This window comes from Equus caballus, chromosome 21 (assembly GCF_041296265.1).
Source record: "Equus caballus isolate H_3958 breed thoroughbred chromosome 21, TB-T2T, whole genome shotgun sequence".
NCBI lineage: Eukaryota > Metazoa > Chordata > Mammalia > Perissodactyla > Equidae > Equus > Equus caballus.
Genome location: NC_091704.1, coordinates 61089239 through 61108016, shown reverse-complemented (window position 1 = coordinate 61108016; position 18778 = coordinate 61089239). Strand labels below are relative to the sequence as shown.

General features: G+C 38.9%; 1 protein-coding gene across 2 annotated transcripts in view; it reads right to left on the bottom strand.

Moving 5' to 3' along the window:
- DNAH5 (dynein axonemal heavy chain 5) overlaps window positions 1-18778 on the bottom strand; it is a 267250-nt gene that overhangs the window by 140493 nt on the left and 107979 nt on the right. For both annotated transcript variants that reach the window (XM_023625835.2, XM_023625834.2), the window contains exons 24-32: window positions 18091-18326; window positions 15724-15942; window positions 14545-14607; window positions 13999-14237; window positions 12813-13053; window positions 10792-10991; window positions 8099-8252; window positions 5965-6128; window positions 486-642 (exon numbers count right to left, since the gene is read on the bottom strand). In XM_023625835.2, coding sequence (XP_023481603.2) covers window positions 486-642; window positions 5965-6128; window positions 8099-8252; window positions 10792-10991; window positions 12813-13053; window positions 13999-14237; window positions 14545-14607; window positions 15724-15942; window positions 18091-18326 — 1673 coding nt within the window. The remainder of the gene's footprint in view (window positions 1-485; window positions 643-5964; window positions 6129-8098; window positions 8253-10791; window positions 10992-12812; window positions 13054-13998; window positions 14238-14544; window positions 14608-15723; window positions 15943-18090; window positions 18327-18778) is intronic.

Genomic DNA, 18778 nt, shown 5'->3' with positions numbered 1-18778 from the left:
TTGAATGATCTTTTTTGGGTCCCATACAACTCCATGATTCTAGAAACTTCTTCAGAGTGTTTAAAAAAAGAAGTATCAATCATGCATGATGAAAAACAGGGAAGACCATCATGCCAAAAACTCCTGAAGCCTAAAACAATCTAATCAATTCTGTTTAGTCAAGGCACTATTTTATGAGCAAACGGTTTCTTTGTTTTGTTGAATTTCTAAACAGCTAACTTGGCATGTAAAACCATGAATGCTACATACAGTGCATTCCTAACCATATTTAAACTATTTGTTATTCAAATCAACGCTTTGACTATTAAGAAATCACATAGTTCTGAAGGCAAATTGGGCCCGAAAGTTTGGTTTTAGCCACTGGCTGAGAGTTCATGGGCAGGGAAGTAATCCTTTGTAAACACAATATTAGAGAGCTATTTAATAAAGACAGCTGAGATTCTAAGATACGGTAATTGCTGGCCAGCAATTAGAATCAGGCAAACCTTTTCATGGAACTTGACAGTTTTAATGTTGTCAAACACATTCAGCAAATGGGCTTGTATAGTGTGCGTGTCTGATGCCTGACCCAGAATCTCCAGAAGGGCAGGGTCGGAGACAAAGAAGAACCGAGGAAAGCAAAGACGTTTCTTCTCCAAGTATCTAAGTGGGGAGGAAAAAGAAAACTTTATAAAGACACAAAACAGTCCTTTCTAGAAATAAATTAATCTGGATGGGAAAAGGGGGAAAGATTTTGAGACAATTTGATTTTCTCTCATACTATTCAACTTTTTCGTTTCGTTTTGTTGCTAATTTTGCCAAGTAGCCTTCCATTTTCTGGTGGGGAAACAATTCTTTTTCCAGAATTAGTGAGAGAATTTCTTCATTTTTCACAAGTGTGATGCATACATTTGACATGTATACATTTGACTTAATCTGGAAAATCTTGTCTTTTCTTTGTAGAGAACAGAAAAAATACATCCAGGGAGTTATTTTATTTTGTTTGCAAACACAGTGCTGTGTCAGCTAATGGCTGCATCTCATCCATGGACTTGTATCATAAAAGAATCCAATGAAGGGCCAGCCCTGTGGCATAGTGGTTAAGTTCAGCACATTCCACTTTGGCAGCCTGGGTTTGCGGGTTCAGATTCCGGGTATGGACCTACACCACTCGTCAGCCACACTGTGGTGGCGACCCACATACAAAATAGAGGAAGACTGGCATAGATGTTAACTCAGAGTGAATCTTCCCCAGCAAAAAATGAGGAGGATTGGGAACAGATGTTAGCTTGGTGCTAATCTTCCTCAATAAAAAGAAAAAAAGAATCCAGTGAATCTATAAACTGAAGCAGAAGAAAGATCTAGCTATGAATGAGCTACATGCAATGACCCTGGCATTGTTCTTGGCCTCCAGGAGTGACCAAAACCCAGTGAATGTTCCTATCATTGCCCTGCTTTCAACGGCACTTTTGCTTCTGTATTTCCTTTATTTTATGGTGATTCCTTATGTGATGGATACATTCTTTCTGTTATTCTCAAAACTGTATCTCTGTATGTTCATTTTCTAGCACATTTTGATATACTAATTAATGCAGTTTAAATTGCAATTTCTTTTTGAAATCTTATCAGAAATCCATTTTAAATTTTGTCTTTGTGTTTCACTTCTATTCCTTCCCTATCATTTGTATTATTTATTTGTTCCCTGTGTAAAATTATGGGGGAAATATTTTTATTTCATAGAAGTAGAATTCTCTTTGTAGGAAAATAGAGTGTACGAAAAGACTACGTGGATCAGAAGCTGAGCCAGGAGGCAATCTCCAAGGGCAGTCATGGGGAACTCTGGACGGTCCATATTCAGTCAACTGCTGGACTTTTATTTTGTTGTGGGATGTCCAGGATGAGAGCGAGAGTGAAATTCCTTTTTTCAGAGGTTGAACGAGGCAAAGTAAGGAAGGAGAGGTTCGTGGTAAGTGAGGAACTTGGGGAAGAAACGGGCATGTCTAAAGTGATGATAAAGGATGAGCTTTGCTGTTTGTGCTGTAATCTTCCTCTCCAGCTCTCACTGGATATTCAGTAAAACAGACATGGCAAGCTATCATTGTGGCCAGTGGGTTTTTCACTTTGGGCACGTGACAAACCACAAAGTCAGACCTTAAAGAGGCGGAAGGAAAAGAGCAGAGGCTGCCCAAAGAGACTCTTTTCTTACATCTTCCTGCATTTCTCTTAAAGTCTTACTTTTATGCTCATAATGTTTTATTTTGCTTGTTTTAACTTTTTACTTTTCTTAATTTAAATATGCCAATTTATTTTAAATATCCCAATCCATCTTATTTGTATAACTTTCATTTTCATTCTTTATTGAGAATAGTTCCTATCCCTTACCTGTTGCCCTCTTCACCATAGCCTAGTCTAATTCTGGTGAGAACACGTAAAGTTTTCCATGCAGTTAGACCAGGATGGAAGGGGGCACGTGCAATGTGACAACCAACCCTCTATGATGGAGGAGGGAAGACAACTTATTCCTGAGCTGTGGGAAGACCCTTCCTGTCGATGCACATCCTCATCAGCCCGTTGTTTTTGTGTAAGCATTAGTACTCATGTGCTTACTCAAGTACTCAAGGGCTTACACATTTTGGCTCATAAACTCCTCTTTGTAACAGAATCAAAAGCCAAGGAAAGCTCAGTAAAAGCTGTGAATAATTTTAGAGTAGAATTTTTCTCTTAGGAGTAATAAAGTAATGCCAAAATGTCAAATGATAAAGCAGAATATGTCCATGATAGAAAGAAATAAGGAGAAAAGAGAACAATTGAGGAGGGTGCTTGTGTGTGCATGTGTGTGTATATGGGTAGGCGGGCGTGTATGGGTGAGTGGGTATCTACGGTGGTAAGTGGAAGAGAAGGAAGGGAGGGAAAAGTAACAAAGCTAGCTGTAGGTGGACCAGTGGTATGATTCCTCAGCAAGTTTCTCAGTGGTAATTGAATCCTGCACGATGTCCCAATGATCCAGGCCCCTCAGTCTTTCATCTTGAACAGCCCTGGGAATATGGATCCTCTCTAATTCCTTTCTTCTTTCCCTCTGGCCTGAGCCTGGTGGTAGACTGCACAGCCACCATGCCAGGGCTACATCTAAGAACCTTCAGCGGTGCCTGCAACACAGTTGGTCGTGCTAAACAATCATTATGGTTACAAAGAAAGGCACAGCATCAACCATTTGAAAACAAAAATCTTTACTTTTGTCAAATGTTCTTCAACAGATAATTGATTCAATAATTTTATAAAACACATCAAATCATTAATACCTGAGAGTCTATTTTTCTAAAAATTCATGCTGGAGGATTCACTTGCAAGTGGTTTTGCTTTAGACATTTAAAGGATGCTTTACTGATATTTTAATTGACTATGATCATGATGTTTAATAATGCCTGCTTAAGGACAATTTTCCAAAGGAAAAGTATTAGCATAGCCCATAGCATAGGCTTTGGGGAGAGTGACCTTGCAAATATTTGCTAAGGAAAACTTTGACCCTACCCCTAGCTCCTGCTGATCCTGTCTCCGTATGCAGTGGAGTAGACATCCATTTAGGCATGGTCTTGTTTAAGCTCTTCAGCTCTCCTAAAAGTATACCAACTTCGTCTCCGCAACTGAATGCCAAAGACCATGGATTTGTCATTGACCAGAGAGCAGACTGTCAACACTCTAGACTCTTGTCGGAGTTTAGTCTACCACATTTAATGCTGCCCAATGCCTTCCGCTAACTTGGATATGACAATGACATTCAGGAAGGAGTTTCTGTGGAGGATGCAGTGACTCCGTTCCCTCATTTCCCTGGATCAAGCCATTCATCAGGAAGACTCATGATTGACTCACACTGTGCTGAGAAAGTAGGTGAGGATTCTGTTCCATATTCCCTTTTAAGAGGATGCACAATAGAACTTCCTCCAATGCATCAAGGCAAAAAAAAAATACTGTTTTCCTGAGCAACTGATATATTTTATCACATGGATCCTACGAATGTTTTACCAAATCATGCGTCGCTATTTGCTTTGGTCCCCAGGAAGGGCCTTTGGTCTCTGAATCTAAGGTCCATTTATAGCTTTTCTCTGAGTCAAATTTACCATCTGAGTTTATTAGCCCTTATTTTCCTTTGACCTTAATTTTCTCATGACTTCATTTTGTTTTCTTAAAGATTGGCCCTGAGCTAACATCTTTTGCCAGTCTTTTTTTTTTTTCCTTCTTCTCCCCAAAGCTCCCCAGTACATAGGTGTATATTCTAGATGTAGGTCCTTCTTGTTGTGCTATGTGGGATGCCATCTCAGTATGGCCTGATGAGTGGTGCTATGTCCACACCCAGGATCCAAACCAGCAAAACCCTGGGCCCCGAAGCAGAGCACATGAACTTAACCACTCAGCCACGGGGCCAGCCCCTTTATTATTTTTCAGCAGCTATCTCAAAACTTTCTTTTGCTCAGCCAAGAATAAGTAAGTAAACCATATTACTTACATGTTATCATACAGGTGTTTCCTCTTTTATCAGCTTAGTAACCCTTTTGTTCAAGTTTGAGCAACTCCTCTATTTCTTCGCAGAGATTCTCTCAAAGAGTATTTAACCATCACTCACATCTATAAGCACAGCCTGGCTGAGGTGGCCCAGGTTCCTCAGTGCACAGGAAAGCTGACTATTCACAGAACACTATTATAGGTAATCTCAGCCAGGTTCCTCAGTGCACAGGAAAGCTGACTATTCACAGAACACTATTATAGGTAATAAGGAGATGGGGACATCTGTCTGGGGAAAGGTCATCCATCTTCCAGAGTTGGCCAAGTAGACATCACTGTTTAGTTTGAGTTAAATGCTCAAAATACATGGCATGTCATAAGTGTCAATGTACATCCCAGCACAGTTATTATCCATGATGCTCCTCCAACCACAACTACAGATAATTGTGATGGCTAATTTTATATGTCAACTTGGCCAGGCCATGGTACCCAGATATTTGGGCAAACACTGTTCTAGATGTTTCTGTGAAGGTATTTGTTTACATGAGATTAACATTTAAATAAGTAGACTTTTGAGTAAAGCAGATTACCCTCCATGATGTGAATGGGCCTCATCCAATCAGTTGAAGACTTTAATAAAAAAAAAGACTGATCTCCGTAGAAGAAGAGGGAGTTCTGGCAGGAGACTGCCTTCGGGCTTAAACTACAATCGTGTCAACTCTTCCCTGGGTCTCCAGCCTGCCAGCCTACCCTCAGATTTGAACTTGCCGGTCTCCACAGTCACATACCTATCTATCTTTCTCTCGCTTACTCTCTCTCTATATATATACATATAACTTACCCCAAATTTCTCCATATATACTGACTATTCTAAAGAGATTAACAATTTAGATGGGGCAATATTTAAAAGCATGTATAGATAACTGTTTTTAGAAAACTATTGCTTAATATATTTCTACTTTCACAATTTTATCTTGACTAGCCAAAGGAAAAAAAAGAAAAATATTTCTTCTTTATACATAAGTGTGTATGTGTGTCTGTATATCTGTGTGTCTATGTCTGTGTATATCGACAGATATCATACAGACTCTCATTTCTGTATAGTCTGGATAGCTGTGTATACGACACACTGTTTCATATTGTTTTTGGTTGAGTATAATGAAATATTTTGTTTCTTCAGATGTTTATCCAGAAGGTATATCAGAAAAAGAGGTATATTAATTTTAAAATGCTAGGACTGTATGAGAATGTTTGCAAAATCTTGTCCCAGTGGTGGAAGCAGCCTAAGCCCTGTGGTCCAACATCAGGGCAAATCTGGTAAGTGCCTGGAGAGAATACAAGGCTCCAAACCATGAGTTTTATCCACGCAATAATGTTAGACACGAATTAAGTCTTAGCAAAAGAAAACCAATTTGACTAATGCCAGCTGGTCTCTCAGGTCATCTCTAGGGTGCTAGAAGAGGCTTCACAGAGCCCCAGTGAACTTACCCTGTAAGGGATTTCTGGCACATTTCCAACTGTTCCAGCAGGTGTGGTAATAGCTGCCCCATAGTCTCATCTCCAACACAGCACTGAACCACATTTGGCATTTCATGCGCACGACTCATGATTTTCACCCAAGACTTATCTATGTTGGAAAAGCGCTTGGCTTCCTATGAGAACAAGGTAACAAAGCACACTTGGACACGTCTGTGATCTTGAGGACAGAGCATCTCACATACCCCCTGCTGAGGCCAGAGTTGGCCCAGTCTGGACACCCCAGCCATATACACTGAATGTCACATCTGTTCCATTTCAATTCTTGTACCTTTTGCACCATACCACTCCCTTTCTTAAATAAGAATCTTTAGCTCACCCTGGTACTCCCATTATGTTAACTAAAAACAAGAAACAGATACAAAAATAATAATACAACATGAGATAATTTGGGAGGAAAGGACACTCCCAATTGTTTTCACCAGTTATCTCTAAATGAAGTGAATTTTAACGTTTTTCAAGTTTCCTACACAAGCATTGAATTGTTTGTGTATTTAGAATATAAAACAAACATTTAAAAGTAAAATACAGGAGGGCCAGCCTGTTCGCATAGTGGTTAAGTTCTCACACTCTACTTCAGCCACCTGGGTTCACAGGTTCGGATCCCAGGCATGGACATACATTTGTCATCCATGCTGTGGAGGCATCCCACATACAAAATAGAGGAAGATTGGCACAGATGTTAGCTCGGGGTTAATCTTCCTCAAGCAAAAAAAGAGGAGGACTGGCAATCGATGTTGATTCAGGGCGAATCTTCCTCAGGAAAAAAAAAATATGATACAAAATTACTTATAGTATAAACCTAATATTGCAAAATTTTTAAAAATATATTTTTTGCAGAAAAAAGGAAAATACACAGATTATTTTGAGAGAGTAGGATATTTTCTTCCTTAGTCACCTTCTTCCTGACAGATATTTTCTCCCTTAAAACTTTTTAGGAGCCAGCCCAGGTTGTCTAGTGGTTAAGCTCGGCACATTCCACTTTAGCAGCCTGGGTTCAGTTTCCAGGCGCAGACCTACACCACTTTATCAGTAGCCATGCTGTGATGGCAGCTCACATACAAAATAGAGGAAGATTGGCAACAGATGTTAGCTCAGGGCAAATCTTCCTCAGCAAAAGAAACAAACAAAAAACTTCCTGAATTTTATGAATGAGCACATACTATTAAATAGGAGAGCACAAAATCTCATCCAGCTCCTTCAATACTGTTAAAGTTTCCATTATGAAGTCCAATTTGAGATTCTTCTCTACCCATCACGAAGAAAAACACACCCAAATATAAAAAGCAAAAATCAATAAATAAATACTTAAAATTTTAGTGTATTGATACATTTCACTGGTGACCAAAAAATAAATAGGCTAACATTTCTGTCCTCTGTAATTAAATTGAAAACTAACCAAAGAGAAAGCTAGGAAATGTAAGTGAAAAGAATGTTCAACACAATCATGCTTCTAAAACTCAAATATATTGACATTATAATTTTGCAAACAATTCAAGGTAATTGAACAAGAATCCTTGAGATTTGGTAAAAATGTTTTTCTAAAAGAATCTCAAAATACACTCCATATATACCTAGTGTGATGATTACAATTTGATGAGAAAAACATACTCAACATGTTGAGAAAAGGGCCTTTTCAGTTTGGAGGTTTTTTCCCGCAGATTACCACCCCTCAATTTTACGGTAGAGATATAATTGCGTATATTGTATAGCGCAAGTTATTTCAAACTGTCAATAGTAGAACAAATTATCGTCAAGATAACTACTCCATAATTCTACACTATTCCAAATTCTACCTGCAAATTATCTGGAGGATCTCAATTACGCAAGCTTTCATTTTGTTTTTTTAACCCTCTGCTTCCTATAAAGCCTCACAGAATTGGAGCATTCTTACTCTGATTTTCACCCCTTCTTTTCCACAGTTACTCTCTCTCTTTGAAGAACACTTCAACAACAACAACAAAAAGATTAGAGGGGGCTGGCTTACTAGAAGCTGAAACGTTGTTGCATTTTTAAAGGAATTATCAGCTATTAGATAGTTCTCTAAGTTAAAAACCTGACAAAATCTTAAAGAAAATTCTGAAACCTTGGGAAGTTGTTTGGCAATGTCTCCTCCCACAAAGACGGCTTCTAAGTAGACCCACAAGTTTTGCACCATCATCCAGTTCTCGATGATGTCTGTGGAGTTAGAAAGGTACTGAACCCATTTTTGAATCTGGGCTTTGAACGGCGTATTGTACCTAAAATGAGAAACAGTTTCAGCATTTGTTCTTTCGGTGTTTTGTTTTTATTTTTGTTGTTTCCAAACAAAAAAGATTTTTTTAATCCTAATTTTTACCTGTTTCTTCACAACTTAGATTTTGTTGCTGCCTTTTAAAATGATGCTACCAAGTGATTAATTCGCCACCATTTATTGTTAGACTAACATTTTTATCCAGAACATAGAGAGGTGGGAGACGTGTTATCTAAGGAGCAGATCAGGCATTAGACTTGACTCGACCCAGCTGCCGGAGTAATATAATTCAGGTCATTGTTGCTACCACCACAAGAATAGTATTCTGTCTACTGAGCTTCTGTGCCTGTTCCATTGAGTCTCTGGTTTTTCATATAACATAGAGCAATTAGAGCCATTGGTGGTGGCCAAACAACTAATTCAATTTCCAAATGTGATAATACCTGGAATATCTCTTTAGCCTCCCCTCTTCCTCGTCTCTTTCCAACTCCCGCCCCACTGAACTCCAACCCACTCATGTCTATGTGTGTATGTGTGTGAGGGCTTATGCATGTTGCCTATAAACCCTGATAGCCGCTGTTCTGCCTCTCCCATAGTTAACCTATCTTCCCCTTTTTTCCTCTTGAGGCAGAAACCGACAGTGGCCTCCCAATGTCTTTTTCTCCTTCTTCTTTAGATGTAGAACCCCATTTCTACCTGGATACATAGCTGCCCAGTTAAAATATGGAATTTCCCAGCTTCTTTTGCAGCCATGTACAGTCCCAGGACTGGGTTCCACATCAAGAGTTCTCAGCCTTAGCTACACATTGGAATCATCCAGCAAAAATTAAAAACTTCCAATGTCTGCCTGTGTCTCACCCCCAGAGACTCTGTTTCAATCAGTCTGGGCTGTGGCCCTGGGGCCGGGAGTTTTGAAAGTTCCCTAGGCGTGTCTAGTGTGTAGCCGAAGCTGAGAACCACTCTTCTAGAAGAGAAGTGAGCAGATGGAAGGGATAGTGTGGACGGGAGGAGAGGGGCACAGAAAGTCAGCCAGGCAAAGCTTGGGCCCCTGATGACGTGGAGGAGCCCCCACTCCAATCTGAACCCTCGACCTTGGGACTTTTTTTACATGAGAGAGACAGAAAGTTCAATCCTGTTTGTGCTTCTGTTACTTGCAGACAAACTTAATCCTGGACGATTATACTGCCTGGCATTGTTTTTTCTCTTCTCTTTTCTTCCTTTATTGATCTCTCCCACTCCAACAGAATATGGACTTGAAGACTTCTCAGATATTAGCTGTATTAGTGAATACAATTTTAATTTCCATATTCTTAACTGTTAAATAGATTGTTTTATACTCCCCGCATCTTTCTGGGGCTTTTTGTTTACATTTTTCACGAGATTGTAGTCCCGTAGAAATAGCGATCTCTTATTTACTCCACTATCCATAGCATCTAGAAGACAGCATGGCACATGGTAGGTGTTCAATAAATTTCTGTTAATGCATGTTCCTCACACAACTCTGTCTGTGGATTCGATGCCACTGGTAAGGAAAGTTTCCCCATCCCAAACACAGATTATCTTTACTTAGTTTATGTGTTATCTTCCATTTGTCCTTCACTCTGGTTGGGTATGAATAGTAACCAAATTCATTAAAACTCGCCAAATCCTAAAGCTGTCCAAACTCAACATTACCAATAGTCTAAATCTCTAAGACCAAATTTCATATTTTATATTACTTATTTCAAACACTTAGGTGTACCAAGTAAATGGGAAGAAGAGGAATTTTTTATCAAAACAGTATTAAGTAGTTATTACTTCCTATAGTAAAATTATTGATACACATATACACAGAGAATAGAGTGGCATTTTAAAGATAAAATAGCACAATCAATTCATATCTTGATGATATCCACATTCTACACAATTACCCTATATTTGAGAAGATCCTGGTAAACAAAAAATTATTTCAGAAAGAGCAAAGGGAAGCAAGGAACTGAAGAAATCTAAGTTCATGAGTCCACGCCTTGTGTGTCCAAAGCATAATGGCTTTGATGTAACTGTCAAATAGAAGTGTTAGACTCCTGTTGGTCTGTGCTGCTTTACCTCTCGTTATGAATTAAATTCATTCTCTATCTTAATCTGTCATCTCATTAAAGTATGTACACAACTAAGAGTTTCTAGTCCATAGACGTTAGCAAAAAGGCTTTCCAAGTAGAACGATTACTCTGAAATTCAGAATCATTTTCCCTCTGGACTCTAGAGCCTGTTGAGCTGTCAGCTGTGAGTCTTGTCAGTAACAAGGTTGAAATGGGCCACAAGATCCAAGTGGCTAATGACACGTTGCATTATCTTGTCCAATTGATGGTCTCAGACACATCCCACAAGTAGAAGATAACAAAATAAAAACAGTATCACACATGCTGTACCAAAAGCTAAAATTAAAACAAGTATTTTTAATATGGAGTAAATTATATGAGGGGTATTGTTGCATTTTTTAAGTTAATTTCCCTTGAAATATTTGTCATGTTCCCAATTCTCAGGAAAAAGATGGATGGTTTTCCTACCTGTTGCTCAGGAGGGAGCCCAGCAACATCAAGCTGTCCTCCATGTTGGCGATGATTTCTGAGGTGCTGTCTCCTCGCAAGAGGAGCTCTCCGCGGGTTTTAAAGCTGCCGAATGTGAATGTTTTGTTGTCCCATTCATTAATGACTTGCTTCAGCTTTTGCTCAATGTCTCTCTCTTTCACTGCACTGATACAGATGTCCTATTAAAATTAGAAGTTCTCATTTTATCACATGAAAGTCACCCACCATTCCTGAAGAGTCTAGATTCAGCAGAGGTCCTATCTTCCCTCTTTGCTTCATATGTATCTATACTCAGATTTCCAGATCTAAACTGAAATATAATATACGGTGTGTGTGTGTAGATATAGATTTAGGGATAGAGATATTACTGAGTAACAGAACCTTAATTTGTGAAATTTCCTATCAAACTATTTCACAAAGAAAGATGACAGAAAAGATATGCAACAATGGTATATTATTCAGCCAACAGAAAAAAAGTAAATCCTACCATTTGTGACAATATGGAAGGACCTCAAGAACATTAGGCTAAGTGAGATAAGTCTGATGGAGAAAGACAAATAATACATATCCCTTCTACGTGGAATCTGAAAAACCAAACTGAAAAAAACAGAGTGGATTGGTGGTTACCAGGGGCTGAGAAGTACAGGAATGGGAGCAATGTTGTTTAAGAGTACGTACTTACAACTAGCAGACAAATACGTCCTGGAGATCTAATACACAATAGAGTGATTATAAACAACAAAACTGTATTATAAATATTAAACTTGCCAAGAGACTAGATCTTAGCTGTTCCCACCACTTGAGGAAATGATAGTGATGTGATGTAATAGAGGCTTTAGCTAGTGTTACAAGGGCAATTATACTGCAATATACGAGTATCAAATCAATACGTTGTATACCTTAAACTTACGCATTGTCATATGTCAATTACATCTCAGTTTTAAAAATCAGGGTAAAATAAGCTCATAGTCTTTGCACTTTGTCCTTCATCCTGATTCCCTTCCAATATTCCGTATCTCAATCATAAGCACCATCATCCATCTAGATCTCTCAGCAAGAAATCTAGGGTTCATCCTTAGCCCCTCCCCTTGTTTCTCCTACCACATTCCCACCACCAACAGATTCTACCCAGTTTTACCTCCTAAAGCTCTCTTCAATCTTTTCTACTCTCTCCTGTTTCACTCCCTGCCCCCTCATCCAACACACTATTCATTATCTCTTGCCTGGGATATTCTTATAACTTCCCAATTGGTTTTCCCATCATTCCCCCATGCCCTGCTCCAATCTTTTCTCCACTTTTTGTAAAGAGTGATATTTACAAAAGGCAAATCTAACTATGTCATCCCCTCCCTGTTCACAATACATCTCCCAGATGGCTCTCCATTGCTCCAAAGACCGAAATCGATACATGTTCTAGCCCCATTACATCTCCCCATCCTCAGCTGTCTCCTCTCTCCCTACCCCCCTACCCCTGCCACTCTGGCCTTCTTCTGGTCCCCCAAACACACCTCAGACCCTTACACATGCTGTTCCATCTGCCTGGCATCATCTTCTTTGCACTTTCCAAATCCCTCACCCTCACCACACAAGTACACTCTGTTCAGCCAGCAGTCATGCACATGTTCCTAGCCTTTCCTATATTTATCACTCCCCAAATAGGTCAAGCCCTGTTATTGTAGGCCCTCATAGAGAAGCATACTTTTCCTTTAACGGTATTTACCATAGCTTGTACCTATACCCTTATTTGTATAATTATTTAATTATATAAATTATTTAATAATGTATGAATGCAGGAATACATCCTCATGTCCCCAGAACTTAGGACAGAACCTGTCACATAAACATTTCTTGAAGGAATTAATAGTTGAATGCCAGGAAAAGAGCTTTAATTGTCCTAGAATGGTTTACTGAGCCAACATTCCACAATGTAGTAACACTATCAAATAAATTTCATGAGACCTTTTAATCTCCCACCATATCCTGCTCTCCATCAATTGTACCTCTATTTCCTCTTTGTATTTCAGAAGAGGTGCCTCCATGATATTTCTTAACTTAAAAGTTTCATTCCCCACATCCAGACTATGCCCAGTGAGAGCAGTTATTCTTTCCCAGTGCCTGTCCATCATGGCCTTACTGGCCATGTGCTCCAGCAGTGGGCAACATTCACTGAAATCATCAATGGTCTTCTTCAGATCCAAAAAAGCCTGCCAGTCCTTCAAGGCCCGGGGCAGCTTCCGACACCTGCAAAGGGAAGCCAGTGTGAAAGATCATTGGTATATGAGCCCATAAGTCTCCAGTCCAACACTGTCTGCTAGCATTTCTACCAAAACAGCCACTTCAAGGGGCCAGTCCCACAGCCTAGTGGTTAAGCTCAGCCTGCTTTACTTTGGCCGCCTAGGTTCAGTTCCCAGGCATGGACCTAAACCACTCGTCTATCAGTAGCCATGCTGTGATGGTGACCCACATACAACATAGAGGAAGATTGGCACAGATGTTAGCTCAGGGCCAATTTCCTCATCAAAAATAAAAAATAAAAAATAGTCACTTTGAATATCTATCAAATTTTATATCTCATGAGTCAAAGGATATCTGTTAATATAATATACTTTTCCATTACAAAACAATTGCCCTTCCCAACCAGGAAAGAATTTTCTTCAATTCCTCATAACAATTAACTAAGTTAAAGGCATTATTTTAAAGGATAGAGGTGCCTCCTGATTCAATTCAATTCTACAAACAGTATTAAGATCCTACTAAATACAAAGCACAGCAGAGTGTATTGAGTTGTCAACCAAAAAATACAACAAATGACCCTCCATTTTCTTTGGGTTCAACACGTAAAATGATGTAGAAAAATCATAGAGTTCTTGCTTTTATTCCAGGAAATCATCTAAAATAAACTTCAAATGTTTGATAAGTATAATATAAATATAGATCAGCTCCCTCCAAGTTGCAGAAAAGCCCCTGACAAGATTCATCCAGGTTTAAAAGATGTGTGTGTCTCACCATGTACACACAGGGCAATTAATAAATAGCATTTGACAAGGGTGATGTCAACAGACAACAGCAACACAGCACGATGTGCTTTTGAAACATCTGGCATGAAAAGAAAACCTGACAGCCTATCAAAGAAGAAAGCATTTGAGGTTCAACAGCTCTGGGCATGCTAAACATTTAATTTCTCACCTGTTCTGGAACTCTAAAAGTTCATTGTTGATTTTTTCAATATTCACTTCTGACCAAAGGATATCATGATAGCTATTTACAGTTTCTATGACGCTGTTGTATAGAGTGTATATTTTCTGTAGAAGACTTAGTTGCTTCTTTATTTCCAGAAGCTGAGGATACTGTGTAACTGGCAGACCAAAAAGCTCCTCTCCGCCAGTATAGGTGATGTATTTCCGATAGATACTATCAAATTGATTCTAATAAAAACACAAGCGAAAACTCCTCAAAACGATTTACATATGAACAAAAATGCAAATGAAAAAGGAAGATTGGCAAATAAGCAAACATGTATGATCTCTGAGCACATGTAAATAGGAATACTAAATGAGTATAGTTAATTACATAAAACCAACTCTAATTATAACCACAACAAATCACATTTTTAAAGATGTAAGAACATTCCATATTCCACAATAGGCCTTTCTGTCTTCAGGAAAAGAAAGTATGTGTTTAAAACCCATTAAGGTTTTGGTTTTAGAAGGTCATAGAAACTAAAAAGATTACCTGAAACATGATAAGCCTATCACTAGCTTCCTGGGGTTTCAAGCCACTAACAATTGGACCATTCTGAAAGAAAAAGTCAAACACAAAATAGAATGAAATGCTTGCATACAAATCTCAAGAACTCAAAGTATTTCAATATCAAAGTTAGTTTTCATGCATATCACATACATGATAGGAAACCTTCATCCTATGAAAGTTTTTTTGTTTTGCTTTTTATTTGCAAAAAGGACTCAGGAAAGTGACTCATTGGGAAATATTTTCAAGTTCAAAAAGGCTAAGTTAATGCCACAACTTCCATACATCAAGAAATTCTGAAAACTAAAAATATGTACTATTCATTTCTTAGATGACACAGGCAAAGAAGGCTCAGTAACTACCCTCTAAGAAGCCTATATATAATGTCTGGTTTTAAACTAAAATACTAATGCCACATTACTCACGGATTTCACCACTCTAATATCTGTTTGTAAAGTGACCTATAATCTTAACATTCCAATTAGGTTTTCCTACATTAGAATACTTTCAATACGTAGATTTCTGTGCTGCTTCATCCATGAAGATAGTGCATGGATCCAACCTCCTAACTTTACTCACTTTGTGGTTTGGTGTGCTGCCACTCAATAGGTATAAATTTATCCTATACTCTACATATTTCCCTTATGTAGCACATTATAATTGGCTAGAAATGGGTCTCATTACACACATATTCGCAGTAGAAGATTCTGCACTGAAACTCATATATGTATGATTAAAATATGGACTCCACCTGTCTTGTCCACTTTTTGTCTTCAGCACCAAGGGCAGCGCCTGGCACATGCTGGGCAGGCGCTCTACAGTATTTGTGGAACTAATGAATGCTGTGGGAAGGACAACCATTATAACTATATGTGAATAGTATTTGTCCACAGAAATTTAGAAGGCATCAAACAACTCAGTAACAGATCAACGATATAATATAAACAGCACCTTGAAATTCCCCATTTCCTGTTGAAATTATTCTGGCTGAACTCTAAGTGGAAAGGATTGTGAAAGGGAAATGTCTTTGTTCTCATGAAAATAAAACTCCCATTCCTAGAGAATTTCATTGAATGTGATACATAATCTTTAAACAACAACTACATTTTGCATGCTCTATTCACTCTTCTCCAAAAATACACACAGAGTAAGCCAGAGTCGTACCAAATCATAGTCCGAGTAGAACTGGTGACAGTCTCGGAGAAAAACCTCCACAGCACTAATCAGCTCTTTCCTGAAACTGGGCTGCAGGGAGACCAATTCATTCTGAACTTCGCTGGCACGTGCCAGAAGCTTCTCCCAAGCATAGCGCAGAGTATCCACTTTGTCCATCTCTTCCCTTGCTATCAGAAGCCCATATTTGTTAAGCAGGGCATAGGATTCCTATACAGAAGAAGAAAAATTTAATTTCTGCCAGTCAGATGCATAAATCTACACACAGTCATTTATTAAAGCATCAGAATGAGAAAGACCAGCATGCTAGGGAAACTGCCCAGAGAGTTCTAGCTCTTCTACTTGCAAACTGTGAGAGCTTAAGTGAGCAACTCAGCCACTAAGCTTCAGTTTCCTCACCTGTAAAATGGGAAAATTCCCTGGCTGCTTCATAGGATTATTGTGAATATCAAAAAGTATCATTTTAAACACATCTTGAAACTATAAATTATACAAATAAAAAGTAATTTTTACTTAGGCCCTTAAATTCTATTTGAAGACTACAAAATTATATCAAGTAAATGAGAAACATGAAACAATTTAACTGATAATATTAAAATAACAAAATAAACTAAGGTTTTAACTCTATCCCATTTCACTTTGTTGGTAAGAGGTTCCAATAGTAGGACACAAGAGAACATTCTTGAATCAGAGCCTGGAACAAGTCATTGCCCTCAGGTTGCAAATTCCTGGACTACTCTCATGGCTACAAGATTAAAATGAGGGAAAAGTTGGTTTTCATGAGAAAAGATTTTCCTTAAATATTCCTGGCCTCTTCTCCCACCATTACTCCTCCCCATAGAGGTAGGATGGATATCTGATTGTTGATTTGGGAGAAGATCCTTGACTTGGGCAAGCATAGCCTTTCTCCCTCTTCCCTCTTTCTCCTTGAAGGCATGCCTCTGGTCTGCACCCCAGCACCAATCAAATGAAGCAATGTAATAGAGAGGGCTGCAGCCTTCCAATGCAGCCTCCGATGGATGAGTAAGTACAATTCCAGGATCTAGTATGCACAAGCCCATGGTGTATATGTACAGGGTGGCGAGATGAAGGGGGGATATAATGGGAATACGGGAGCTGTACACTAAATCACTTCTTCCAAACAAGTTCTATCAGTAACAAGGGTTGTATTTTGATCTTGACTACTTGACTACAGTTTTTTCTTAACTCTAAGGTGGGGGAAAACAGAGTTGTCAGTTACTAGTCCTCCTCTTCAAACGCCCAGGTCTCCCTCGGTCCTACACAAAGCAGAAGTTCTTTGCCCTGATGTTTCAATTCCCAAGAAGAACACAGCGGACCATGTGATTTCCCAGACCCAACACAGCAGGGGTACAAACATGCAGTCATCTGAACCATTTTCACAGGAGTTTGAAATTTTCCAAAATCCAAAGAGGGACACAGAAAATGTGGGACTAGAGTAGGATCCTGACCATCAGACTTTAAGCCCAGACATTCAAGTTATGGTGTGATGAAAAGATGTTTTCATGTCTGGAACTGTTTAAAGCTACAATTATACTAGTCTCAATTAAGAGAATAAATACAGTGACCCATTCCTGATAAAACATTTTCATCTAGAAAAGATAACAGGATAATACAAACAAAAGTAATGTGCAATACTAATTGAATTGCATAACTCCTTTGGCTCTGTTTCCTTGTATGTAAAGTAAGGGTTGTAGCAAGTTTTAAAAAGTTAATACAAAGTCAATATATGAATGGACACCATTTGTGCCCCATCCAGGTCCGTTTACCAGCTGTTATTTGCATCCCTGACTGCTGGGAGAGTTGGCTGTAGGGATCAAGCTGCCTTCTTCCCTTGAAAATTGTCCTCAGCTGAATAGGAGCCTCTTCATGGGAAGATTATGGTCAATGACCAACTGATTTGGGGGAATAAAGGACAGTTCTCCTTGCCTCAAGGTGGGACCAACTGTGTGATACAATTCGTGCTCCAGAGCTCCCTGTGGAATCAGGCTGAAGTCAGTCTACAGATAAGAGCACATCCTCATTTAGCTCCCCCACCCCCATGCCAATCTCATCCTCTCCTGTTTCTCCCCTTCCCCTTCTCCCATGAACACGCATCAATAAATCACTTGTACAGAAATGCTCATCTCAGCCTCTGCTCTTAGGGATCTTAAATGCCACTGAAAGGATTAGAACTGGCCCATAGAAGGCACCGTATAATGTTAGGTATCATCATTATTGAAATTGTCGTTCTTAAGTTTAGCATCCCTCTGTAACTCCAGTCCAGACCTGGTCGGTATTTCAGCTAATATCTCCCAATATGCGGAGCTATTTCTGTATAAACAAACGATTATCAGTTACCTCAATAGGTCCCACTTGAAAGTCAATGGGGATTTGCTGCTCCCTGATTTCCTTCAGTGCCGCCATAGCTATCCGAATATCATCGAGGTCTTTAATTTGACGATTCAGTTTCTTATTGAATTCTTCAACAAGCGTAAAAATGTTTTCCATCTCGCTCCTGTATTTTTTGTTACAGTGACGGCCGATGACAACCATCCAGGCCTTCGTCTCAGCAGTCAGAGTGAACTTCAGGTCTGCTGTAAAACCCAAATGTCCACAGTTCAGTCTGAAAAACTTGAACCAGTGTGAGAACACACAGTGCTACTGTCCACCAATAGTAGATACTTTGAAGCTTATAGCCCTCTAACTCATGAAAAATCAACCTGGAAAAAAATTAGTTTTTCCTAATCTTATATAGTCATTCTTTTACAAAGCTTGTTTTGCAACAATTCAAAACACAACTCAAAATGCTAAAAAAAAAAAAAAAAAAAAAAAGGGCCTATCAAAACCGTTGGAGATAAGCCTAAATGTTTGTTATTATTAAAGAAAAGATACATTTTAATTCCAAATACAACAGACTCATCCCCTTTCTCTGAATTAGCATTTATTATCGAGGCTTAGGAGCACAGTGTCCAAAATAGCCCAAAATAAATAATTATACAGAAAAGAATTAAAAACAAGTCTACAAATTGATCTTAAAGGTTGAGGC